At 43.0% G+C, this 26,361-nt stretch overlaps 2 protein-coding genes across 7 annotated transcripts in view; one reads left to right on the top strand and one right to left on the bottom strand.

Annotated features, from left to right (window-relative positions):
• The window catches only part of LOC115095839 (cytochrome c oxidase assembly protein COX15 homolog), a 41,554-nt gene extending 27,945 nt beyond the window's left edge, over window positions 1-13,609 (bottom strand). For 2 of the 3 annotated variants that reach the window (XM_029610079.1, XM_029610080.1), the window contains exons 1-4: window positions 13,316-13,464; window positions 2,689-2,876; window positions 1,378-1,500; window positions 751-937 (exon numbers count right to left, since the gene is read on the bottom strand). In XM_029610079.1, the coding sequence (XP_029465939.1) occupies window positions 751-937; window positions 1,378-1,500; window positions 2,689-2,876; window positions 13,316-13,396 (579 nt within the window). In that variant the 5' untranslated portion in view covers window positions 13,397-13,464. The other variant, XM_029610082.1, reaches the window with a different exon arrangement.
• The window catches only part of CUTC (cutC copper transporter), a 75,155-nt gene continuing 62,372 nt past the window's right edge, over window positions 13,579-26,361 (top strand). The window contains exon 1 of one of the 4 annotated variants that reach the window (XM_029610084.1): window positions 13,579-13,709. Coding sequence is in view for 1 of the 4 variants with exons in the window: in XM_029610083.1 (XP_029465943.1) it covers window positions 13,674-13,770 (97 nt within the window). In the remaining 3 variants the exon portion in view is untranslated. Of the gene's footprint in view, window positions 13,771-13,974; window positions 13,998-14,151; window positions 14,350-26,361 lie in introns of those variants that run through there. The other 3 variants (XM_029610083.1, XM_029610085.1, XM_029610086.1) reach the window with 3 other exon arrangements.

Genomic DNA, 26,361 nt, shown 5'->3' with positions numbered 1-26,361 from the left:
TTCTATGGACTTCAGTCTTGGCAAAAAATATCACAATGTTAGGAGGAGAGGTGACTTTCTACCTAGAGGTCCCTATGTGACCTTGGACAAAACACTTTTTACCTTGTGTTCCAGTTCACCTACAAGCTGTTGGGTTATTAAAGAAGCACTGTTCCTTATCCCTTCCACAGTACTATGCCCGGGGAAACTTTATTTCTACAGATTAGTACTCTGGGGAGTCGCATTCTCTTTCCTTCAGATTCCATATGGGATAGAGTTAGGATTGCAGAAAATTGCACATTAAATTTGAATTTTCTGGGATCTGTAATTACCCAGAAAAACTAAAGTTTAAATCTCTTGCAAGCCAGATCTGAAACAGGACAGTGCAAGGCACAGAACATGGAGAACACTGAACCTTGCACAAATAAAGGAAAATGAAATAATTGCAATTTCCCTCCCAGGCTGCACAACCCTTGAGGCTTCCACACAAGAGACCCATGAGATGGCATACAAGGATTAAAGAGGGAGAGACTGCAGCTAAAGACAGAGGTGAAGCATGTCTCGCATACTGCAGAAAAGCCATTTGATGGTAATAAGTCCAGCCATATACTATGCTACAGCAAGCTTTACCACTAATGCTTAGCTAACCCCAGCCTTCCTGCTGAGTACTAACATCCCATAGCAGACGTGTGCTTAAGGCACCCCTATCTGTTGCAATGAGTAGTACACACCTTATTTTCCTCAATTTCCTGGGTTTGCAATTGGTCTTACCTGGAAACAGACAATACCACAGAGGCCGAGAACGCTGCCCTTCATGCCACGACTGAACCAACCCTTCCTCCAGAAGTAGATGGCTGGGAGAATGTATGCCAGCCCAACAGCCCGGCCCCACATACGATGCGAGTATTCCATGTACCAGATAAACTTGAACTCAGTCAGTGTCATATCATGGTTCAAACTGCAGAGGAGTCAGAACAAGACAGCTATGCATAACTGTCACTGCTGGTGTGCCCCCACCTTCTCCCCCCTCACTTGTATTTGTTGCAAGCCCTCCCCGTCTTTCTCGTCCTTCTGTATGATGTAAAGCAGGAGGTAAACATACAACTGCCCACAGGAGGTTTTCATCTGGTTTGCAGTGGCAAAAGCAATTCGCTGCTGCCTGGAAGTGACATCCACGGGCCAAAATGTTGCTGCTGCTGTGTGCCTCCCAGACTTCTGCTCCTCAGTGACTTCAGGGTACCCCTCCCTCTCCTCTGCTCAGACTTTAAGGGTGGCTCACAGCATGGCCCTTAGGCCCAAAAGGTTTGCCTTCCCAGCTCTAAAGGATTAACATCTACAAATCTACGCTTACTTCTATCATCAGTAGTGTTCTCTCATTTGCTAATGTCAGAAACTTACATTTTAAATTCTGGGTACTGCTGGTATTTTATGAATTCTAACTCCCATTCATCTTGTGTTGCTGGAGGTTTCATTTCTTTCACCAAGTGCCAGTCTACCATGGAGAGCCCAGATTCAGTCAGCCTGCATTAAGACAGAGGAACTCCCAATAATCCTAAATCCAGAAAGGACTGACAGGTGGCTACAAAACCTTAACTTGGATAACATCAGTCTTAAGCTATTTAACATAACAACCAGGAACATAACCCCAGGTTCAGTGTATCCTTATATCTAGATTGCTGGAAACTGGAAGTGTATGTCAGGGATGGACCACTCTCATACACTCTTAAGCATCCACTGCTTGTCAATATAAGAAACAGGATGCTAGGCTAGAAGGCCTTTGGGCTGATCCAGTTCAGCAGTTCTTACATCACTAGAAAAAAAAATGCTCTGAAAAACTATTTGTAGTCTGTACAATATAAAAAATCCCATTATGTTACCTTCAACATTAATGAAGTCCTATCAGGCCATGAGACACAAACGTTTGCAGCAACAATTGATTCTAGCTTTCCTACAGACCTAGGGACTGCAAAACTTTGTTAACAAGATTCATCTTGGTGGGATAATTGTGAGGCTAACCCCAAAATCTGGAAATTAGACATATTGGGGCGGATTTTAAAAGCCCTGCTCGCCTATTTTCCATAGGCCCGCCGGCGCGCGCAGAGCCCCTGGATTCGCGTAAGTCCCGGGGTTTTTCGAGGGGGGCGTGTTGGGGGCGGGGCTGATCGGCGCGGCATTTTGGGGGCAGGCCCGGGGGCGTGGCCGTGCCCTCCGGAACCGCCCCCAGGTTGCGTCTCGGCGCTAGCAGCCCGCTGGCGCGCGGGGATTTACTTCTCCCTCCGGGAGGCGTAAATCCCCGGACAAAGGTAGGGGGGGGGGGTTTAGATAGGGCCGGGGGGGTAGGTTAGATAGAGGAAGGGAGGGGAAGGTGAGGGGAGGGCAAAAGCGAGTTCCCTCCGAGGCCGCTCCGATTTCGGAGCGGCCTTGGAGGGAACGGAGGCAGGCTGCGCGGCTTGGCGCGCGCCGGCTGCACAAAATCGGCAGCCTTGCGCGCGCCGATCCTGGATTTTAGCGGCTACGCGCGTATCTACTAAAATCCAGCATACTTTTGTTTGCGACTGATGCGCCAACAAAAGTACGTGAACGTGCATTTTTTGTAAATCTACCCCATTCTGTTTTATGAATCACTTCATTCAGCAGATTTTCCATGCTTTCTTCCTTCATTTTCGCTTCTGGAGAGTTAGTTTAAGGCTCAAGAGAATTTCATCTCACCTTGTCACTCCTCCAAGGATGACAGCTCCAGCCACCATGCCACTGCAGACCAGCAACCAGCGTCCCACGATTCGGTTTGTGGAAGAATTAGGGATGGTGCCCACAGCAGCTCTACCTAGAACAGCTGCTTCTTCAACTGTGCTGCTCTGCCCTCGTTTCTGGATAAGATATTTCCATTGCAGTTTTCTCTACATAAAGATGTTGTTTGGTAAACCAAAGAATTAACCAGCACTCACAGTTATAACAGTAGTTAATAAAATTATTAATCGTTTAAGAACATAAGATTTGCCATACTGGATCAGACCAGAAGATCCATCAAGTCCAGTATCCTGTTTCCAATATTGGTCAATCCAGGTCACAAGTTCCTAGCAGGATCCCAAAAGGTTGGTAGATTCCATGCTGCATATTGCAGGGATAAGCAGTGGATTTCCCCAAGTCCATCTTAATTTTTTATGGACTTTCCTTCCAGGAACTTGTCCAAACCTTTTTTTAAACCCAGCAACACATATCTTTCACCACATCCTCTAGCAATGAATTCCAGAGTTGAATTATGCGTTGAGTAAAAAACACACAAAACAAACAAACAAGTCTTAAAAGTATCACCTAGTAATTTCATTGTGTCCTGTTTGTACTTTTTGAAAGAGTAAACAACCGATTTGTGTTTACCCTTTCCATTCCACTCATTTTATAAGATCTCTATCATATCTCCCCTCAGCTGTCTCTTCATATGGCGGAAGAATCCTAACCTCTTTAGCCTTTCTTCCTAGGGGAATAGTTTCATCCCATCATCATTTTGATTGCCCTCCTTTGTATCTTTTCTAATTCTGCTATATATATATATTTTGAGATGCGGAAATCAGAATTGCACAAAATACTGAAAGTGTGGTCTGACCAGAGAGCGATTGAGGAAATTACTTACTTGATAATTCAGTTTTCCTTAGTGTAGACAAATGGACTCAGGACCAGTGGGTTATGTGCTCCTCTGCTAGCAGATGGGAGACTGAGTCAGATTTCAAAGCTGACATCACCCTAGATATACCTCTGCAGTGACCTCCGCATTCTCCTCGAAAAGTCCTTGTGGACATATATCTTGACTGCTTAAACCAACTTGATTAAAACTGATTAAACTGATTCAAACTGAAGACTGCCAGTGCACTCAACCAATATAAAGCTGACATCAACCGAACTGTGGGTGTCCTGAACTAAGAGTAGGCAATGGCTTACCCGTATTTGTATAATCTCGAGGTTCGCTTTCCAAGCTCCTCTGCGGTGCTTCTCGTGGGCGGGATGCTGAGTCCATCTGTCTACACTAAAGAAAACAAAATTATCAGGAAGTAATTTCCTCATTTCCTATTGTGTAGCCAGATGGACTCAGGACCAGTGGGATGTACAAAAGCTACTCCCAGACAGGGTGGGAGGCTGCCCGAGGCCCACGGAGTACTGCCCTTTCGAGTGCTGCGTCTTCTCAAGCCTGGTCATCCAGGTGGTAGAACCTGAAGAAGGTGTGTAGAGAAGACCACGAGGCCGCTCGAGAGATCTCAGCGGGCTACAACACAGTTTGGCTTCTGCCCAGGATACCGCCTGGGCCCTAGTAGAATGAGCCTTAATCTGCAGGGGCAATGGCTTCCCTGCCTCTATGTAGGCTGCCTTAATTACTTCCTTGATCCAACGAGCTATGGTCGCTCGCTAGGCCGCTTCGCCTTGTTTCTTCCCACTGTGAAGAACAAACAAACAATCTATCCGTTTTGCGTACAGGTTCTGATTGTTCCAAGTACCTTATCAGGAGTTTGCCAACATTTAGATAGCGAAGAAGGTGGGAGTCTTCCGAATTCTTGTCCATACGGAGATGGTTTGGTTCAGGTGAAACCCAGAGACAGATACTTCTGTTTCGATCCTGGAGTGTACCTAAGGAATGGGTCCCGACAAGATAATGCCTGTAGCTCAGAGATTCAACTGGCCGAACATATTGCCACCAGGAATACAGTCTTCAACATTAAGAGGCGTAGTGACAGACTGCGCACTGGTCTGAAGGAAGACCCCGCTAGAAAGTCCAATACCAGATTGAGGTTTCATAGTGGGACCGGCCACTTTAGGGGCGGACGGAGTTGTTTAACCCTTTTTAGGAAACTGGCCAAGTCCGGATGAGCTGACAGAATGATTTCGTTCACTTCGGCTCTGAAGCAGGAGAGGGCTGCTACCTGAACCTTGAGGGAGTTGAGCGACAACCCTTTTTTCATACCGCCCTGTAGGAATTCCAGAATCATGGGAATCTTGGCTGTTCGTAGGGGCACCCCATGGTACTTGCGCCACGCTTCGAATATCCTCCAGATCCGTATGTATGCCAGAGACGTTGAGAACTTCCGAGTGTGGCGATCACGGCCTTTGAGTAACCGCGCTTCTTCAGGCGAGTCCTCTCAAGGGCCAGACCGTAAGAGATTTGAGAAGAATCTGGCCCTGCTGGAGAAGGTCCCTGTGTGGAGGTAGGCACAGAAGGCTCCCCGCAAGGAGTCTTTGCATGTCTGCGTACCATGGGCGTCTTGGCCAATCCAGGGCCAATATTAGGACTAGTCCTCTGTGGTGTTCTATTTTGCGGATGATCTTGCCCAGGTCTGGACGAGGGCATCGATCCCTTGGGAGTGTAGCTCAAGAACCTGGGGGCTTGGGCATTGAGAGAGGTGGCCAAGTAGGTCCATGGTTGAGAGGCCCCAGCAATTTACTATCAGTTGAAAGCCGCTGTTCGGGTCCAGGCTTTCTCTGCTGAGGAAGTCTGCTGAGACATTGTCTTTCCCTGTGATGTGGGAGGCAGAGATCCTTTGTAGGTTTACCTCTGCCCATGCCATGAGGGGGTCTATTTCCAGAGCCACCTGTGGCTCCTGGTTCCTCCCTGGCGGTTGATGTAGGCAACCGTTGTTGCGTTGTCAGACATCACTCAAATCGCTTGCCCTTGGAGCCTGTGGCTGACCTGCAGGCACACTAGTCTGACTGCTCGAGCTTCCAGGTGGTTTATGATCCATTCCGCCTCTTCCTTGTTCCATTGTCCTTGGGCTGTCAGTTCCTGACAGTGGGCTCCCCACCCTCGGAGGCTCACGTCTGAGGTGAGCACGATCCAGTTCACTGGGGATAGGCTTATACCTCTGCTTAGGTACTTTCTTGCAGCCATCACTGAAGCTGAGAACATACCTCCGCTGGTAGGTGGAAGCAAATAGAGTAGTCTTGGGACAGTGGGTTTCAGCATGATAGGAAGGAGCGTTGGAGTGGTCGCATGTGAGCCCTTGCCACACAGTACTACTTCCAGAGTTGATGCCATGAGCCTGAGGTCCTGAAGGTAGTCCCATGCTTCAGGGCGCATAGTGGTCAATAATCGGTGTACTTGTTCCATCAGTTTTCTCTTTTCCTTGGGGAAGGGAGGAAGACCTTTTTCTGTTTGATGTCGATACGGGCCCCCAGGTACTCTAAGGACTGAGAGGGCTGCAGACTACTCTCTTGACCATGTTCACGACCCAACCAGTTCCCCTGCAGAAGGTTCTTGACTCTGCTGGCCACCTGAAGGCTCTCTTCCAAAGACTTCGCCCGGATCAGCCAGTCATCCAATTAAGGGTGTACCAAGATCCCTTCTTTCCTCAGTGTTGCCGCCACGACAACCATAATTTTGGAGAATGTTCTGGGGATGATTGCCAGGCCGAAGGGTAGCGCCCGGAACTTTTAATGGTGGCCCAGTACCACAAAATGTAGAAAAACATTGGTGGTCTGGATGGACTGGGATGTGAATGAAGGCCTCTGAGAGATCCAGGGAGGTTAGGAACTCTCCTAGTTGCACTGCCATTATTACTGAGCAGATAGTTTCCATGCGGAAGTGTAGGATCCGCAGACGACGGTTGATGTTCTTGAGGTCCAGGATGGGTCGGAATGACCCTTCTTTCTTGGGCACAATAAAATAGATAGAATAGCGCCCTGTATTTTGCTGGGATGTAGGAACCGGAGTTATAGCCTTCAGACTGGCAGGGTGATATCATAAATTTGTCCCGAGGGATGCTACAAAATTCCAAAGAGTAGCCTTTTTGTATGATGTTTAGTACCCATTAGTCCGACGTGATCTCGACCCATCGTTGGTAGAAGGAGAGTCGACCCCCTATTTCTTCTTCCTGTGGATGGGTCGTCCCATCCTCATTGGGAAGCTCTAGTCAATCCTGCCCCTGGACCTGTTCCTCTCTTGGGTTGTCTGTTCTGAAAGGACTGAGACCTCCCTGATGGTCGTGGTGCCTGGAACAACGAATTTCTATAGGATTGGAAACATTGGCAGCCTCTGCCCCCTAGGTCTCCTGGGGAAGGGGCGATGGGATCTTTTTCCTCTGTCTTCCGGTAGCCGAGGCACTGGAGATTCACCCCACTTACTGGCTAACTTCTCTAATTCGCTTCCGAATAGGAGAGATCCCTTAAAGGGCATTCTTGTGAGATTCGCCTTAGAAGTCGCGTCTGCAGACCAGTACCACAACCATAACTGCCTTCTGGCCACCACTACCGAGGCTACTCCTCTGGCTGAGGTATGCACCAGGTCTGAGCTTGCGTCCATCAGGAAGGCTGCGGCAGGTTCAATTGCTTCTTCGGCATACGTTCTGGAACTACCTGCCTCTCTCCAGAGGAGCAAACAGGAGTATACCACCAGTGCGCAGCAGAAAGCGATCTGCAGTGTCATAGCTGTTGCGTCGAAGGCTTGCTTAAGGATGGATTCTAATAGTCTATCTTGAGTATCCTTCAATGCTGCCCCTCCCTCAATGGGAATGGTTGTTTGCTTTGAGACGGCGCAGACCATCTGCGCAGACCATCTGCGTTTCAGAAAACTCAGGTGTTTCTTGGTCGCTGGATCTAGTGGGTACAAGGCTTCCAAGGCCCGACCTACTTTAAAGTTAGTCTCCGGGGCATCCCATTTCAGATCAATCAGTTCCTGGATAGCTTCCAGCATTGGGAAATAGCATGAGGCTTTACGAAGGGACACCAAGATGGGATTTCCTCTTTGGTTCCGCCATAGGGTCCGTGCCTGGAATCCCCAGTCTCTTCAGAGTCTGGGAGACAAGAGCTGGCAATTCGTCTTTGTAGAAGAAGCGAAGCATGGTTCTATATTGTTCCAGGCCTGGAGGGATTTCCCCTTCCTCCAGTGAGCCACCATCGTCATCTGTGGTGTCTGGAGACCTGCCAAGGACATTCTTGGTAAGGTGGGGCATGTCTCGAGGTACCCGAGCAGGGCTGGGAGGGTCAGGTGCTCCCAGCTGGGATTCCACCCGGGTCATGGCTGGGGCTGCCTGTGCCTGAACGAAGGCTTGCAGTCCCTGGAAAAATTCCAACCATGAGAAGGCCCCTGGATCTATATTAGCTCCAGGAAGAGTCTGAGTAGGGGCCACTGAGATGCCCTCTCATGGAGAGGATGCTATTTCGGAATTGCTTAGCTCCGGGGTGCTGTCTGATGAGGTAGTTCCTGACCCATCCTCCGATTGTAAAGGACCAGGCTTGGATGGTCCTCCCTGGGCTTCCTCGCAGTGTTGACCCAGGCAGGACTCCAGTTCAGGTTGTGCGGCTCTGATGTGGCAGGCTGTGCAAAGGAAGTGCCTTCTGAGCTTCTTTGCCGCCGGTGCCATTGTCTCTGTGTATAATTGCACAGGTAAATACGCGAGGTGTTATGCGTGTGTCTACAAACGCAGTTCTACGCGCGTCGATATGAGCGAGGCTGTGCGTGCTGCTAAGTTACCGATGCACAAGTTGGGTGCACCGATTGTCCGGCCTGCCCCATGTGTACCGACAGCCGAAGGGAGAAGATGGTGCCGGAGCCCACCGCGAGGCCGAGGGCTGCCACTTGGCTAACTCACCAAGCCGAAAACGGGGCATGCCCATCCCATTCGGAGCCTCCCCTTGTTACCTCGCCGGGATCAGTACGGCTCGCCGAGAAGGAGACCAGAGAAGACTCACTGGAGTCCCTCTTGTTCTCTGGCTTTAAGAATTAAAAAAAAAAAACAAAAAAACCCTTACCTGGTCTCAGCGTTTACCGGCCGAGTGCAGAGACTGTCTCCAGCTGTGGGGGGAGTGGGCTTTGGCCTTCACCTCCGTGCTTGACTTTGCACCCGCTGCCTTTCAGCCGCTTCAGCGGCTAAGTCCACGCCAGGAAAAGACTACCGGACCAAGGCACCTCGGAGGGATTGGAATCACCTCAGGAATTCTCGACTGGGGGAGGGACCCTTAGGTATCACCACAGGAGAGCGGGGCCAATTCTTCATTTAAGGCAAATGATCTTTTATTTCTGATCCCGTTAGCAATGTGCTAGCGAGAGAATAGTGACCTCATCTGCTAGGGAGACGGAGAAATACTGAGAAGCTGAGGTCACTGTAGGGGTATATCTAGGGTGACATCAGCTTTGACATCTGACTCCATCTCCCATCTGCTAGCAGAGGAGCACATAACCCACTGGTCCTGAGTCCATATGGCTACACGCTAGGAAAAGAGGCATTATGATATTTTCTATTTTAATTCTCCATTCCTTTTCTAATAATTCCTAGCATTCTATTTGCTTTCTTGGCTGCCTCACACCGAGCAGAGGATTTCAACATATTATCCATAATGACACCTAAGTCATTTTCCTGGGTGGCGATTCCCAATGTGGAACTTTGGGTTGTATAGCTATAATTTAGATTGCTTTTCCCTGTGTGCATAACTTATACTTGTCATCTGCCATTTCAATACCCAATCTCCCAGTGTCCTCTTGCAATTTATCAACTTTGAATAATTTTGTATCATTAGCAAAATTGATCACCGCACTCGTTCTAGTCTTTAGGTCAGAGGCTTCCAAACCTGTCCTAGAGGACCCCCAGCCAGTACGGTTTTTAGGATATATACAATGAATATGCATGAGATAAAACCTGCACACTGTGGAGGCACAGTCATTATGAATACCCTGAAAATATGACTGGCTGGGTGTCCTCCATGGAAACCATTGCTCTAGGTCATTTTTAAATATGTTAAAAAGCAGCGATCCCGATACAGATCCATGGGGCACTCCACTATTCACCTTTCTCCATTGAGAAAAAGGACCATTTAGACCTACTGTCTGTTTTTTATTTTCACATGTTCTCAATCCACAATAGAACATTACCTCCTATCCCATGAATTTTTATAGTTTCCTCAACAGTCTCTCATGAGGTACTTTGTCAAACATTTTCTGGAAATACAGGTAAATTCTATCAACTGGCTCAACAAAAATGTAGCAGACTGATGTGGAAAGACTTCCCTTGGCTAAATCCATGTTGGCTTTGTCCCATTAAACTATAACTATTTATATTGTTCAGTAATTTTGTTCTTTATAATAGTTTCAACCATTTTTCCTGTCACTCACATCAGGCTCATTGGTCTGTAATTTCCTGGACCACTCCCGGAACCCTTTCTAAAATCTAGCGTTACACTGGCCACCCTCCAATCTTCAGTACCATAGCAGATTTTAATGGTAGTTCAGATATCTAATAGTAGGTCTGCAATTTCATTTTTCAGTTCTTTAAGCATTCTGTGATTATAGGAGATACCAGGTGGTTTACTTCTCTGCAATAAAAGATGATTTCTGACTTCATGAATTGACCTTCACCTGTGTTCCAGCAAAGAAATACAGAGATCAACTCTGGCCAGAATAGCAATACATGGCTGAGTTATCTGCCCTGCCAGCAGTTATTTAACTAGGCCTCTCTGAAGAGAGACAACTTCTCTCCGTAAACAGAGGTCCTGAGACAAAGAGGCCAGTTGGGTGTATAAGGACAGTTCAGACCTGCAGCAGAGGCCAAATCTGCCTGGAGACCAGGAAAATCAATCCAAGAAGGTGGGCTTATCAGGCAAGGGAACTCTGTCACAGTCAGGTCAGAGGCCCAGTCAAGATGTCACAAGATCAGATGTCATGCGGCCAGAGATCACAAGATCCAGAGTGGGGAGTCCAGCAGTCCGAAATGAAGAAGAGACCCCCATTTCATGATTCTGTTTATTATGTATAAGCTCCTACATATGCAGCAGGGCTTGAAAGGAAGATGACCCATTAACACCTGAAGATGACACCCAAGCCATTGCTCTCTGCCCCTCCCTACAACCCAATGGACAACCTTCAGCATCTTTCCTGACTCACACAGAGACTGCTCCAGGGTGAGATTGAAAGCATCTCCTAAAGTTATAGGAATAGATATGTTTATTAATAACTTCCTAAACAGGTCTAGTTTATGTGACATGTATGGCTCAGAGTTCTCCTATAATGTGCTTTGTTTACTGCTTAAGTATCTGTTGTATTGAGGATTGTAGTATAAGTAAGAGGCATAAATGGTAGGAATTATTCTGAGAAATAAGTCTGAAAATATCTGACTGAGGCAAATAGTTGTCCTTTCCTGGGCTTCTTGGATTGCATATAAGGTAAATAGTTGGGAGCACTGCCACTTCCCAGAGAGAAAAGGAAAGGGAGCGAGAAGCAGGCTATTTTGTTTACAGAATGTATACCATCTAGGTTTGCCAACTTGCCCTATTACATCTTCCAGGTTCACTGAGATTTGATTCACTTCCTCTGTATCATTACTTCTGGCTTGGGTATCTGCTTTACATCTTCCTCAGTAAAGTCAGAAGAAATGACCTCTCTGCTATTAAACATGTCCTCCTTTATTGCCCCTTTTACTCCATGTTCATCTAATGATCCAACTGACTCCCTTGCAGGCTTTTTGCTTCAAAATGTACCCGAAAAGGTATTTATGAATTTTTGCATCCTTAGCAAGCTTTTCAAATTCTGTCTTTGCCTTTCTTATCAATACTTTGTATCTAACTTGCTAGCACTTATGCTGTTTCCTATTTTCTTCATTCAGATACTTTTTCCATTTTTGTTTAAAGATATTCTTTTGACTATGATAGCCTCTCTCACCTCACCTTAACACCATGCTGGCAGTCATTTGGTCTGCCACCTTTTAAAATGCATGGAATATATTTGGTCTGGGCTTCCAAGATGGAATTTTTAAACAACCTCCATGCCAGATGTAAACTCTTAACTTTTGCAGTTGCTTTTTTCAGTTTTTCCTAATCAATTTCCTCGTTTTATCAGTCTCCCTTTCAAAAGTTAAATGCTGTTGCAGTAGATCTCCTTAATGTCTTCCTTGCAGTTATCAAGTCAGATTTGATCATGTTATGATCATTATTGCCAAGTAAGCCCAATACCATTACTTTTCACACCAAATCATGTGTTCCACTAAGGATTAGATCTAAAATAGCTCCCTCTCTTGTCGGTTCTTGTACCAGCTGCTCTATGAAGCAATCATTTATTTCATATAGAAACTTTATCTTCTTGGCATGTCTTGATGTGATATTTATTCAGTCAATACTCGAGTAACTGAAATTGCCTATTAGAACATAAGAAGTTGCAATACTGGGTCAGACTAAGGGTCTATCAAACCCAGAATTCCATTTCCAATAGTGGCCAATCTAGGCTACAAGAACCTGGCAAGTACCCTAACACTAAGTAGAGCCCATGCTACTGATGCCAGTAATAGCAGTTCCCTAAGTCAGCTTGATTAATAACAGTTAAATGGACCTCTCTTCCAACAACTTATCAAAACCTTTTTTTAAACCCAGCTACACTAACTGCACTAACCACATCCTCTGGCAACAAATGTCAGAGCTTAATTGTGCATTGAGTGAAAAAGAATTTTCTCTGATTTGTTTTAAATATGATACTTGCTAACTTCATGGAGTGCCCCCTAGTCCTATTATCCGAAAGAGTAAATAACCGATTCACAGTTACCTGTTCTAGGCCTTTCATGATTTTATAGACCTCTATCATATTTCCCCCTCGGCCATCTCTTCTCCAAGAACAACCTCTTTAGCCTTTCCTCATAGGGGAACCATTCTATCACCTTTAACATTTTGGTCACCCTTCTCTGTACCATCTCCACTGTAACTGTGTCTTTTTTGCCTTCTGAAAATCCAAAACTACATCTACCAGTTCACCTTTACCCACGTTTATTAACCCCTTCAAAAAAATGAAGCAGATGTGTGGCAAAACTTTCCTTGGGTAAAGCCATTTTGTGTGTCATTAAACCGTGTCTTTCTGCATGAGTTGACCATATGACCTTTAAAATTCATTTTGAATCATTCTGCTTTTTCAGGCATTCAAAGCCGATTACATAGGTGTCTCAAGATAGTTCTTATGTTAGTCCACGACAAGGTATCAAAACTTGTATGCAATCTAGCTTTCTCCAGAATCAACATGGCTACCAAAACTATACTATTATTTCCTCGTGACCCTTTTATTCTTTCATCAATAGAAAGGCAGAAATGTCTACATTAGTATTAATACAACTTATTAGATTTAACAACCTGCAGAGCGCTCGGTTTGCACACAAGAAATGACATCTTTCAACTCTACCTTGTGACTTCTTGAAGACCCTTCAAGCCCTTATTTATTTGATTGATATTTGTCTATTCAGGCCCTATCTTTTCAGGATTTATATTTCCAGAGAAAACAACCAATAGCCAGTAACATCCCACGTACAGTATTACCAATCTGCAATTAAAACAAAAACTAGTTATCCGTCCCTCCAGAGAGGATCTCCCAGGGCAAGTCTTCCCCAGTTCCTACCTGGGCTCCCCCTTTATTTGAGAGGTACAACAGCGGAGTCCGACCTCGTATGAGCACGGATCGAAAAGCAAGAAGTAGCATCTTCCCGGCGCCCGGCACTAATTTGGATCCCTAACCGAACGGAAGCATCCTCTGACCTTTCACCTCTTACCCACCGCATTCCAAACATGGCATTGTTATCACCAACTTGAAATACAGCTCAGGTCACCCCGGCGATCGGACCACAAAAATGTGCGGCTGTAGAAGTCCAACTCTGTTGCAAAACCGCGCCAACTGTGAGACAGCAACGAGTACTTCCTGTTTGCTGAGGAAAGGCGGGCTGAGACCTCCTCGGCGCTGCCATCTTACTTATCACGTGATGAAGGAGCTGGTGATGGTTCCCCGTCTGCAGCAGGTTGAGTATCGGGTAGACGCAGGCTTATTTTTAACTGTTCCGTTTGGAAATCGCTTAGAAGGCAAGTTTAAAAGGAAGTGTAAGAGAAAGACGGCCGTTCCGTCTTGTCCCCGTGCTCTCCCCCGTATTTGCAGCGGGTGAAGAAGGCAGCCTTTAGAAATTTTTTTTTTTTTTTGGCGTGGCAATGTTATAAGATCCGTTGCTGTCTAGAGCACATCGTAAAACCCCAGGCATGTGACAAGTGGAGCGCCGCGCAAGCTTCAAAACAAAAGCCGACGCTGCTGGAAGGTTGTCCAATCAGAGGAGCGGGATGGATGCAATGTGCCCAATCAGAGCGGGCAAGGTTATAAGGGCGGATGGTGGCAATATATTGAGGGGGGGCATAGATGTTAATACCAGGGAAGGAGGGGGCCAAATTTGTGCTGATAGGAAAAGAGCATCTTGTATCGTCTCTGGCCGTGTTCAAGTCCTGCTTAAAGACTTACTTCCATGAGATTGTTTTTAATTGGGGCAAAAAAAGCAAACCCTGAAACTTCTCGCATTAAACATGCTTGACTGTAATGTTTAAGTAATTGCTAGAAATTATTTGTGCGTCTCGTCTCAACTAGACTGTAAACTCCAGGGACCGTCTCTGCTTTATGTATGTGTTCAGCGCTGTGTGGGTCAAGTAGTACTGTAGACATGTTAAGTAGTTGTATGATAATAACGTTCTCATCTGTGATGTCTACGTCACCGCATTTTCCGCCTCACTAGTTTCAGGGATTCTGTGGTGTGAATCGTTTGGTTAAAGAGCCACTTAAGCCTCCCTGACTGATAAACTCGGGGAGGTTGACGTGTTTTCCACATTTAGATTAATTTTTTTCAATAATTTTTGCGACATGGTGTCTTCATGGCTAGCGGTGGGTTCCTGAAAGCCTTATGTTTCTTAGCTGATTTCCTGGTTTGCCCCGGAAGCTCTAAAACTCTTAGGAAAATAATTTCACAGCAGTGCTGGAGGAGGCTTCCGGGAGACCCTTGAAACAATTTATGACAAAAAGAATGTCATGCTTCATGCAAGATAGGAGAGACATGATAGAGGTATTTATTTATTTATTTAAAGGCTTTTATATACCGATGTTCATGTACTGGTACATATCACGTCGGTTTACATAGAACCAAAGTTGGAAATTACAAATAAGGTTACAAATAACAGGGCAAATAACAGGGCTAACTTGTAAGAGATTATAGAAAAGGTGAGAACGATTTAAAATTATTATTACAAAAAACACATAGTAAATAACAGTCAAGCTCAGATTAACGAAAGCCTTCTTAAGCCAGGGTGCATATTTTAGTCCAATTAACTAGCAAAATTATGGTTACGACATCAAATGGTTCAGAATGGTTCAGAACTCCGCAGCCAGAGTCCTTACAAATTCCAGGAAAATGGACCACATCTCCCCTATCCTCAAAAACCTCCATTGGTTACCAATCCACTATAGAATCATGTACAAATCCATCAACATCATATACAAGACTATCAACCAACACACGCAACTCGATCTACAAATACCATTTAAAAAATACACTTCCGCCAGACCCATCAGGGAATACTACAAAGAGTCACTCCAAATTCCAAATGCCAAAACCTACCAACATAAATCCTTGAGTCTCAGAGCCTTCTCTTCAGCAGGTCCAGCTCTGTGGAATTCTATCCCACCTGATTTGAGACAGGAGCCATGCGCTCTAACATTTAGGAAAAGACTAAAAACTTGGCTTTTCAAAAAAGCATTTCCAAGCCTTGAATAAAACCTCACTCATCAACACAAACTCTTATGCAATAACTGGATCTAAATAAGAATCCACCTATCACAAACTTACTCATTATTACCTGCTGAGTTTTTATCATATCATCACCATGCACTACTGTGTCATATTTAGTCTCTTGGTTACTTATTTGTACCGTTTCATATTTATGTACCGTCACATTTATTCACATAGGCTTATTTATTTACGCTGCTATACTAGTACATTAATTGGATGAAATGTAAATATTGCATTGTTCAATCTCTCCCTTCTTCCAGTTCCAAGTTAATTTTCCCTGTTTTATTGTAACTTTCTCACACCCTGTAATTGATTCACTGTATTTAAAGTTCACAGTTTTATTGGGAATATTTATTACGTTACGCTATGCTTTACACACATTGTTATTTGTAAATCTGGTTGATGTGATGCCTGTCATGAAACTCGGTATAACAAAAATAATAAATAAATATATCTGGCGTGGAGTAAGAAAAGTGTGAATCGGAGACCTTTAAGTGAATGCCTTTGTGAAAAGCCAAGTTTTGAGCTTCTTTTTGAACGTTCGACAAGTTTCTAGACGAAGGTCCGTGGGGAGAGTATTCCAGTGAGAGGGGCTGGCAGTCGAGAATGCTCGTTTCTTGAGCAGTGACTTGGCTGGAGGTGCATATAAGGTGCCTAAGTAGCTGGTTCTGATAGGTCTCGGTGAAGCATGAGGACGAAGTGGGTTGCTTAGATCTAGCGAAGTTTGGGAATAAATGGTCTTGTGGGTTATGGTTAGTACTTTGAAAATGATTCTAGATTTAATAGGGAGTCAGTGTAGGTTTTTTAAAATAGGTGTGATATGATCTCGTCTACTAGAGTTGGTTAGAATCCTGGCTGCTGAGTTCTGCAACATTTGTAGTGGTTTGGTGGTGATAGCTGGGAGGCCAATCAGCAGCGAGTTGCAATAATCAATTTTTGAAAATAGAATTGTTTGGAGGACTGTTCTAAAGTCCTGAAAATGGAGGAGAGGTTTCAGCCTTTTCAATATGTATAGTTTGTGAAAGCATTCCTTTGTTGTTTTTTTGACAAATTGTTTGAGATTCAATCTATTGTCGATAGTGACGCCTAGGTCTCTTACGTGTGTGGGGGAGATCCTTAGCGGTGTGTCTAGATTGTTGGTAGCCTGAAAGTTGGCATCCAAAGTGAACAGCATGAGTTCCGTTTTTGAAGTATTGAGCACTAAGTTGAGGCTAGTGAGGAGTGAGTTTATGGACTGTAGACAATTGTTCCAGAAGTTGATGGTGTTGGAGATAGATTCAGTGATTGGCAACAGGATCTGGACGTCGTCGGCGTATATGAAGTGTGTGATCTATAGATTTGAGAGCAGATGACATAGGGGGAGGAGATAGATGTAAAACAGGGTTGGGGAAAGGGAGGATCCTTGAGGGACTCCTAGAGAGGTCTTGACCGGGTGAGAGTCCTTGTTACTAATTCTGACCTTGTATGTCCTGTTGTTAAGGAATGATCTGAACCTGAGATGCCTATGTCTGAGAGTTGGGAGATGAAGATAGAGTGATTTACGGTGTCAAATGCTGTAGATATATCGAGAAGTGCCAGGAGGTAGGGGGTCTTTTTCTCCAGTCCGGAGAGGACTCTGTCCGTCAATGAGATTAATAGGGATTCCATACTGAGGGATTTGCGGAATCCGAATTGGGCTGTTGTGAGAATCTTGTGGTCTTCTAGGAATTCCGACAACTGTTTGTTAACAATTCTCTCCATAAGTTTGGCGACAAACGGTAGGTTGGCGATGGGGCGAAAATTGGCCGGGTCTGCTGGGTTCAGGTTGGGTTTCTTGAGCAGAGGTTTGAGAGTTGCTATTTTCAGAGTGTCTGGTACTGATCCTTGGGTTAGTGAACGGTTGATGATCTCTGCTAAGGGCTTCGCAATGATGTTTGGGATGGTGAGTAGTAATTTAGATGGAATGGCATCTATCGGATGAGTGGAGGGTTTCATCTTTTTGAGAATCTATTCAATTTTGAGTGAGGAAGTGGGTTCGAAGGATTCTAGTTTTGCTTTCTGGCTGAAGGGGGGGAGAGGAAAGCAGGAGGTTCTATATTATTCGTTGACAGAGGTGCTATTAGCTTAAGGATTTTGTTTTCGAAGAATTGTGCAAGTTCAGTGCATCTAGATTGAGCTTGATCGTCAGTGCTTTAGCATCGAAGGAAAAATTGTGAATTTTGTGGGCATAATAATCTCTCTTTGTGCGAAGGATGTTATTTCTATAACTGTGCATGAGGGTTTTGTACTCATTTAGTGTATCGTTGGATGGTCTCTTTCGCCATGCGTGTTCTATTTTTTCTCAATTCTAGTTTGAAATTATTATAATTTAAATATCTCAAAAGTTTCCATGCACAGGAGGCAAGTCGCTTTCAGTAGAAAGAAGGCTCTAAAGTCTAGAACAAAAGGTTATGGGATGAGGGTGAAAGGGGATATGCTCAGGAGTAATCTTAATAAATATTTCTTTACAGAGAGGGTGGTGAATGGATGGAACAGCCTCCCAGTGGATATGAAAACAATAAAGCTGAATTAATCTGGTGGATGGTCACACTACATAGGCCATACGATCTTTTTCTGCCATCCCATTTCTATATTTCTATGAGTAGAGCAGAGTTGGCAAGAACCCCTTGATAGAACTTGGCAGCGTCCCTTCCTTTCAACTCTGTGTTTGAGAAAAGGGAGGACATTTAACACAGTTTTTGTTGTCATATTGGTCTAAAGAAATTTGAATGCTTTGCAGGTTTATGCTACGTTTTGTTGAACCAACTATTATCGTAGAAATTACTGAGAATAAAATATCTATTTTTAATACCAAAAGTAGCTGCTTTAATTACGGGTGATACCATTCAGTAGTGCAGTTTATACATTTTGTTTCATAAAGGGCAGTTTTTCAGAAAGAGCAAATGGCCCCATTTAATATTAGGGCACCTATAATTTACTAGTTAGGTTATTTAAAAAGAATGTTGTACTCTGTGTATTACATATTAGTTCTTTTTTTTTATTTTATTTAATTAAATTTTCATCAGTATTACACTTCATGAAAACAAAGAAAATTAGTGACATAATGTAATACATTTACCATATCCATTTATAAGTAATAAACATAAAATATAATAATTTATTACATTTCACAATACCCAATAATTGGAGGAGAACTAAGGTAAACTTAATATATAAGTATCCAATAATAATTAAATCAACAGGAGTCAGGAGTATTCATTTTATCTTTACTTGGCTTCTGTCTCAGATAGTGAAGTTTGGTTCTTGTCTAATATAAAAGTTTCCAATTGCATCGGATCTATAAATCCAAATCTCTTTCCTTTATAATTTATCAGACATAAACAAGGAATTTTCAAAAAGAATGTAGCACCTAGTGCTACCACCCTAGATTTTAAGGACAAAAATGTCCTCCTCCTTGCCTGAGTGGTTCTAGCCACAACTGGAAAGATTTGGACTCGATGTCCACAAAATAATGTCTTTTACAGCAAAACATTTTTTAAACAACTTTTCTTTATTCTGTTCTGCAATACAAGAGATTATTAGGGTAGCTCTATTATTAATCAGGTCTACCGACTCTTCGAGAAAAGTCGATAAACCTGGTGAAGATGGTTCCTCCCCTTCAATTTGTCCTCTAGTATCTCTAGAGGTTTTCCTAGGCAAATAGTAAATTTTTGCAAGTTTGGGGGATTTCTTCCTCCTCATATAATAGGTTTTCCCTAAGAAATTTTTTAAGTAATTCCCAGGGTGAGAGAAGTCGTGTTACAGGAAAACTAATAATTCTCAGGTTCTTTGCTCTAAATAGACTTTCCATATATTCTAAATCTTTATGGATGGACAAACTATCCCTTATAAAAACATTCTTGGAATTTTATATTAATTGCATTTTATTGGTGACCACTACTATATCTTTCTCACATTTCTCAATTTTCTTTTCCTGTACTTCAATAGACATCTTATTTGCCTTAATTATTGTTAATAATGAATCATTCATCTTAATAATATTTCCATCTAACTTCAATATCATTTTCCCCAAATCCTCTAAGATAACATTCCCCTGAATACCCCCAGAGGTAAGGCTACCTATATTACCCAGAGGCTTTATCTCATCAGTTACAGAAGTAATTATATTCTCAGTCTAATGGGCTTCAGTCTGGTTACTCAGGCTAATGTCCTTTTGGACTACTCCTACCAGGTTTCCAGCTGAGTCCAATGATGTTATTCCAGCTGGCTGCAGGGGAGACTTTGGGCCTTCGCCAGGACTTAAGGAAGCAAAGGAAGCTGCTCCCAAACTGTCCTCTTTAGACGGTTCCACCTTTCTTACCACGTGGTGGCTCATGGGTCCCGTACGAAGTTGTTGAATAGGAGAAGAGGTCATGATCCGAGCCTTCCTCTTTCTACCCATTTAGGAAAAAGGAAACATCCACAAACAAAAGGTTCTTGCCAGCTCCTGGCCTTCTCCGGCCTAAGCTGGCCCAAGCCTTTGGGGGGCACGTCTTAGGCGTGGCGCCGGCAGCAGCGGGGCGCCACCCCTCAGGTTTTTGTAGTCGAAGGGACTACATATTAGTTCAAAGAAACACACAAAGCAAGCAATTACAAATGTTACTGCCACATTATCTTTTTATATTCTTTTCAACTGCTTCTTCATAATAACTTTGGGAGTAGCCATACTCAGGAGTGGCATCTGATTGGTTCATGAGATGCAAATCAGTCAGATTCCATGGGAGTGAGTTGGAATTTGTGACTCTTACTAATGTGACTTCTTCCTATTAATTCAAGGAAATTTTGAAACTTTTGGCAGCTACTGACTTGTACAGTTTTTTAAAATTGTTACAGGATATAAAGGGATGGCGGGGTGGAAGGGAAATAGAACAAAAAGTCACTTTCAAGGGACAAGAGAAACAGATAAGTATGGGGGGGAAAACAAAGTGAAAGCTTGCTGGGCAGACTGGATGGACTCTTTGGTCTTCTTCTGCTGTCATTTCTATGTCTATATATAGCTTCTTGCCTTGTGTTCTTTTGAAATACTGAGCAGTGCATGGCAGGCTCAGTTTTCTTTTGAGTCATTTAACTTTTTGTTAGCTTTTCTATTGCCATTTTTTGTCTCTTTTGGGAGCAGCCATTTTTGTGAATACGGTTTACATTTCTTACATTGGTTTCTGATTGGCTCATATATTGTGTGTGATACATTTGATATCATTGAATCCATCAGATTCAATGTGTGTGAAGTAATTTGTGACTTACTGTTACAGGATGCCCGAATGAGAGACATGGTGCCCAACACACACACACTATAATATAATATACAAGGTATACACTAATAAAATACAGCTTTATTTACAGCACACATACTTCATTTCCCGTGACTATAATACATACCAAATCAGCATCCTGCCACTCATCAGGTCGGGGAACCCCAGTGCGACTGAAAAACAGAAGCACACAGCTTCAATGGGAAAGATTCTGCGCCACTCGTCAGTGCACAGGTGAAGTTCCGGGCTCCCACTGGAGAACCCCGACCTTTTATAGGGCTTTCTAAACAAGTGTACGTGCAGACATGCGAGCCTGAGAACTTCCCATTTCAAGAGAGGACTGCTGGCCAGGCATCCCTCTTCCTGCTAGGTCAAGGTCTCAGACACAAACTAGCTACTCTCCCCCACAATCACCTGCTTAAGCCCTGCTTATATTGTTCTTTGCTTGATAAACACATTTTTCAAAGTTCAACACAGTGTTTGTCCTGAGAGCATTTTTTATCTCTTCGTATTACATTCCACCTCTTGCTCTCAGGATAAATCACATACCGCTTCTTCATAATGTATTTTTCTAACCCATACTCGTGTTATTAAAGCAAAATATATATCTTAATTCTATAATAGAGATAACATATACACAAAAATAGTATTATTATTAGTACTAAAACTATTAAAATGGGATGGATCACCCATTTTAAGAAGTTAGCTTTTGGTGAAGCACCAGCGAAAATGTCCCACCAACTATGGGCAGTTAATGACTTGAGCTTCGTGTGCTAATATGGACTGAATAATCAAGCTAACATGATATTGCAACGTCAAGCTAAAGCGATCAAATGAAGCATTCTCATTACAGAGAAGCAGATCTAATAATGTTTGTCTGCAATGTACAAAGTATCTTAACTAAAGAGGAAAATCACATTCTATTAGTCTGTTGCTCTCTCTCCCCTCTTTCTCGCTGTCTCCCCTACACACTGCAAATGCTTGTGAAAACAACAACTTTCCTCCCTCTGAGTTCTTATCAGTTTTCAGAAACAGTTGTGCGGCCTTCAGACTAGTCTGTGTCTGGGTGACAATTCTGAATCCATTCGGCCTCTCCAACATATTCCACCCCTGGATTCAGAGTTTTCACACCAACACCTGCTGGATGAAAAGTTTCCTAATCTATGTTTATATTGGTGTCAGCATTAATCAGAACAATGTGTATTACTTGTTGGATATATAAACATGCATTATACACTGGTCGTCTTAGGACTAGCAAATATAAAAGACCAGGGCTACTACCATATTTGCAAGAAAAGCTAAATCCATTAACTCATTGCTCCCTCTGTGCAGTTGGTCAGAATACTCTTATCAAGAATACCTAAGCCCCATCTAACCTGCAATGCCCTGGAGTTTAACTGACACAGAAATCTGCCCAATTTAAAACAGTAGCAAGGCGTGCCTCTGGCCTGCCAGGAGTGTCCACGGTGATTGGTCTCAGTATTTTCTGTTCCCTGTAAGTACCAGGATCAATCCAGACTGCTGGGTTATGCCTCCCTTCCAGCAGATGGAGTCAGAGAAAAGCTGAAAGGCACCCCCCATATAACCTGGTGTGCCACCTGCGATCCCTCAGTATTTCTCTGACTCCAGCAAATTGAGAGAGCATAATCTGTGGTCCTATATGTAAAAAACCACCAAAACTAATGATTTCCAAATTATCCCAAACAACTGAAAAGCAGGTTGTTAAAACAAACAAAAAACACACTTTGAAATGTCTATATGCCAATGCCAGAAGTCTAAGAAGTAAGATGGGAGAGTTAGAGTGTATAGCAGCAAATGATGAGATTGACATAATTGGCATCACAGAAACTTGGTGGAAGGAGGATAACCAATGGGACAGTGCTATATCAGGGTACAAATTATATTGCAATGATAGGGAGGATCAACTTGGCGGGGGTGTGGCACTTTATGTCCGGGAGGGTATAGAGTCCAACAGGCTAAAGATCATACAAGAGACTAAATGCTCAGTAGAATCTATATGGGTAGAAATCCCATATGTGTTGGGTAAGAGTATAGTGATAGGAGTATACTACCATCCACCTGGACAAAATGGTCAGACAGATGATGAAATGCTAAGAGAAATCAGGGAAGCAAACCAATTTGGCAGTGCAATAATAATGGGAGATTTCAGTTACCCCAATATTGACTGGGTAAATGTAACATCAGGACTTGCTAGAGATATAAAGTTCCTGGATGTAATAAATGATTGTTTCATGGAGCAATTGGTTTAGGAACCAACAAGAGAGGGAGCTATTTTAGATTTAATTCTTAGTGGAACACAGGATTTGGTGAGAGAGGTAACGGTGGTGGGGCCACTTGGCAACAGTGATCATAACACGATCAAATTTAAACTAATAACTGGAAGGGGGACAATAAGTAAATCTGCAGCTCTAACACTAAACTTTCAAAAGGGAAACTTTGATAAAATGAGGAAAATAGTCAGAAAAAAACTGAAAGCTGAGGCTGCAAAGGTTAAAAGTGTTCAACAGGCTTGGACATTGTTTAAAAATACAATCCTAGAGGCACAGTCCATATGTATTCCACGCATTAAGAAAGGTGGAAGGAAGGCAAAACGATTACCATCATGGTTAAAAGGTGAGGTGAAAGAGGCTATTTTAGCTAAAAAATCATCCTTCAAAAATTGGAAGAAGGATCCATCTGAAGAAAATAGGATAAAACATAAGCATTGTCAAGTTAAGTGTAAAACATTGATAAAACAGGCGAAGAGAGAATTTGAAATGAAGTTGGCCATAGAGGCAAAAACTCATAATAAAAACTTTAAAAAAATATATCCAAAGCAAGAAACCTGTGAGGGAGTCGGTTGGACCATTAGATGACCGAGGGGTTAAAGGGGCTCTTAGGGAGATTCGGCCATTGCAGAAAGACTAAATGAATTCTTTGCTTCCGTGTTTACTAATGAGGATGATGGGGAGATACCAGTTCTGGAGTTGGTTTTCAGGAGTGATGAGTCAGACGAACTGAACAAAATCACTGTCAACCTGGAAGATGTAGTAGGCCAGATTGACAAACTAAAGAGTAGCAAGTCACCTGGACCGGAAGGTATGCATCCTAGGGTACTAAAGGAACTAAAAAATGAAATTTCTGACCTATTAGTTAAAATTTATAACCTATCGTTAAAATCATCCATTGTACCTGAAGACTGGAGGGTGGCCAATGTAACCCCAATATTTAAAAAAGGCTCCAGGGGCGATCCGGGTAACTATAGACCAGTGAGCCTAACTTCAGTGCCAGGAAAAATAGTGGAAACTATCCTCAAGATCAAAATTGTAGAGCATATAGAAAGACATGATTTAATGGAACACAGTCAACACAGATTTACCCAAGGGAAGTCTTGCCTAACAAACCTGCTTCATTTTTTTGAAGGGATTAATAAACATGTGGATAAAGGTGAACCGGTAGATGTAGTGTATTTGGATTTTCAGAAGGCGTTTGACAAAGACCCTCATGAGAGGCTTCTACAAAAACTAAAAAGTCATGGGATAGGAGGCGATGTCCTTTCATGTCTTAAAAACTGGTTAAAAGACAGGAAACAGAGAGTAGGACTAAATGGTCAATTTTCTCAGTAGAAAAGGGTAAAAAGTGGAGTGCCTCAGGTATCTGTACTTGGACCGGTGCTTTTCAATATATATATAAATGATCTAGAAAGGAATACGACGAGTGACGTTATCAAATTTGCGGATGATACAAAATTATTCAGAGTAGTTAAATCACAAGCAGACTGTGATACATTACAGGAGGACCTTGCAAGACTGGAAGATTGGGCATCCAAATGGCAGATGAAATGTGGACAAGTGCAATGTGTTGCATATAGGGAAAAATAACCCTTGCTGTAGTTACACGATGTTAGGTTCCATATTAGGAGCTACCACCCAAGAAAGAGATCTAGGCGTCATAGTAGATAATACATTGAAATCGTCGGCTCAGTGTGCTGCAGCAGTCAAAAAAGCAAATAGAATGTTAGGAATTATTAGGAAGGGAATGGTTAATAAAACGGAAAATGCCATAATGCCTCTATATCGCTCCATGGTGAGACCACACCTCGAATACTGTGTACAATTCTGGTCGCCGTATCTAAAAAAAGATATAGTTGCAATGGAGAAGGTACAGAGAAGGGCAACCAAAATGATAAGGGGGATGGAACAGCTCCCCTATGAGGAAAGGCTGAAGAGGTTAGGGCTTTTCAGCTTGGAGAAGAGACGGCTGAGGGGGGGATATGATAGAGGTCTTTAAGATCATGAGAGGTCTTGAACGAGTAGATGTGACTCGGTTATTTACATTTTCGAATAATAGAAGGACTAGGGGGCATTCCATGAAGTTAGCAAGTAGCACATTTAAGACTAATCGGAGAAAATTCTTTTTCACTCAACGCACAATAAAGCTCTGGAATTTGTTGCCAGAGGATGTGGTTAGTGCAGTTAGTATAGCTGGGTTCAAAAAAGGTTTGGATAAGTTCTTGAAAGAGAAGTCCATTAACTGCTATTAATCAAGTTTACTATTAATTGCATCAGTAGCATGGGATCTTCTTGGTGTTGGAAAAAGGATGCTGGGCTTGATGGACCCTTGGTCTGACCCAGCATGGCAATTTCTTATGTTCTTATGATCTTATCTAATTTCCTGGGATGTTTCTTCTGACAGGTTTGATTTATGGGAAATCCTTTAACTAGATCAACTTAAAAAAAAAAAAGACAAACAGGAAGAATAGACAATAAATAATAAAATATTGATTTGGGAGTTGATCTCTGCAAATCTTTTCAAGCTTGTCAGAAGAGCAGCTAGCTGCAGGCAGGCAAGGCAGGGCATTGCCCTACAGCCGTTTACCCGGAGACTTGTACCCTGACCTGGTGAACTGCGGGGGAGGATTTACCGGTGGGCCGGTCACTCTGAGTGATTAGACTGGTTGCTCAGGGAGGATTGTTCCCCTGTTTTGTGGGCTGATCAAAAAAAAGAATAAACAATTTTGCACTTTCCTTTTATTATTATTATTATTTTAAAAGCGCACCTGTTTCTCTCAGCCCTAGCCTGCCACGATCTTCACTATATTCACGACATACACACAAAAAAACATAAAAGAACTCACAGTTTGGAGGAGGTTGGTTTATGATTAGAATTGCTATACTCTGCTGGATGCAGGGATATAATGAAATTGTATAAAACCTTCCTCTTCTTTCGTAAAAATATTTTCCTTTTTATGGAAGATTAAAATTACTTAATATTGAGAGAAAATATATATTTTTCCATTAAATAGTTTGAGATAATAACATGGTATATCCAGCAATCTGAGGTGATATCTTGTTTATTTTTTCATACTCTTATTTTTGAGCATTGTGGCATGGATATACTGAGAAATCTTATTTTCTACTTCATCAAAAGAATTTAAGTCTGCTAAGACATTAGAATCCCATGGATTCTTCCCACATACTGCTGCTGCTGCAATCTCCAAAAGTTGCTTTTTCTTTGTTTCTGCTTTTAATTCTAGTTTAGTGTCCTTTTGATTCTTAACAAATGACACCTTCTGTTGCCACATA

This window comes from Rhinatrema bivittatum, chromosome 7 (assembly GCF_901001135.1).
Source record: "Rhinatrema bivittatum chromosome 7, aRhiBiv1.1, whole genome shotgun sequence".
Classification (NCBI taxonomy): domain Eukaryota; kingdom Metazoa; phylum Chordata; class Amphibia; order Gymnophiona; family Rhinatrematidae; genus Rhinatrema; species Rhinatrema bivittatum.
Note: the sequence above shows the minus strand (reverse complement) of the source record. Positions and strands in the feature narration are given on the sequence as shown.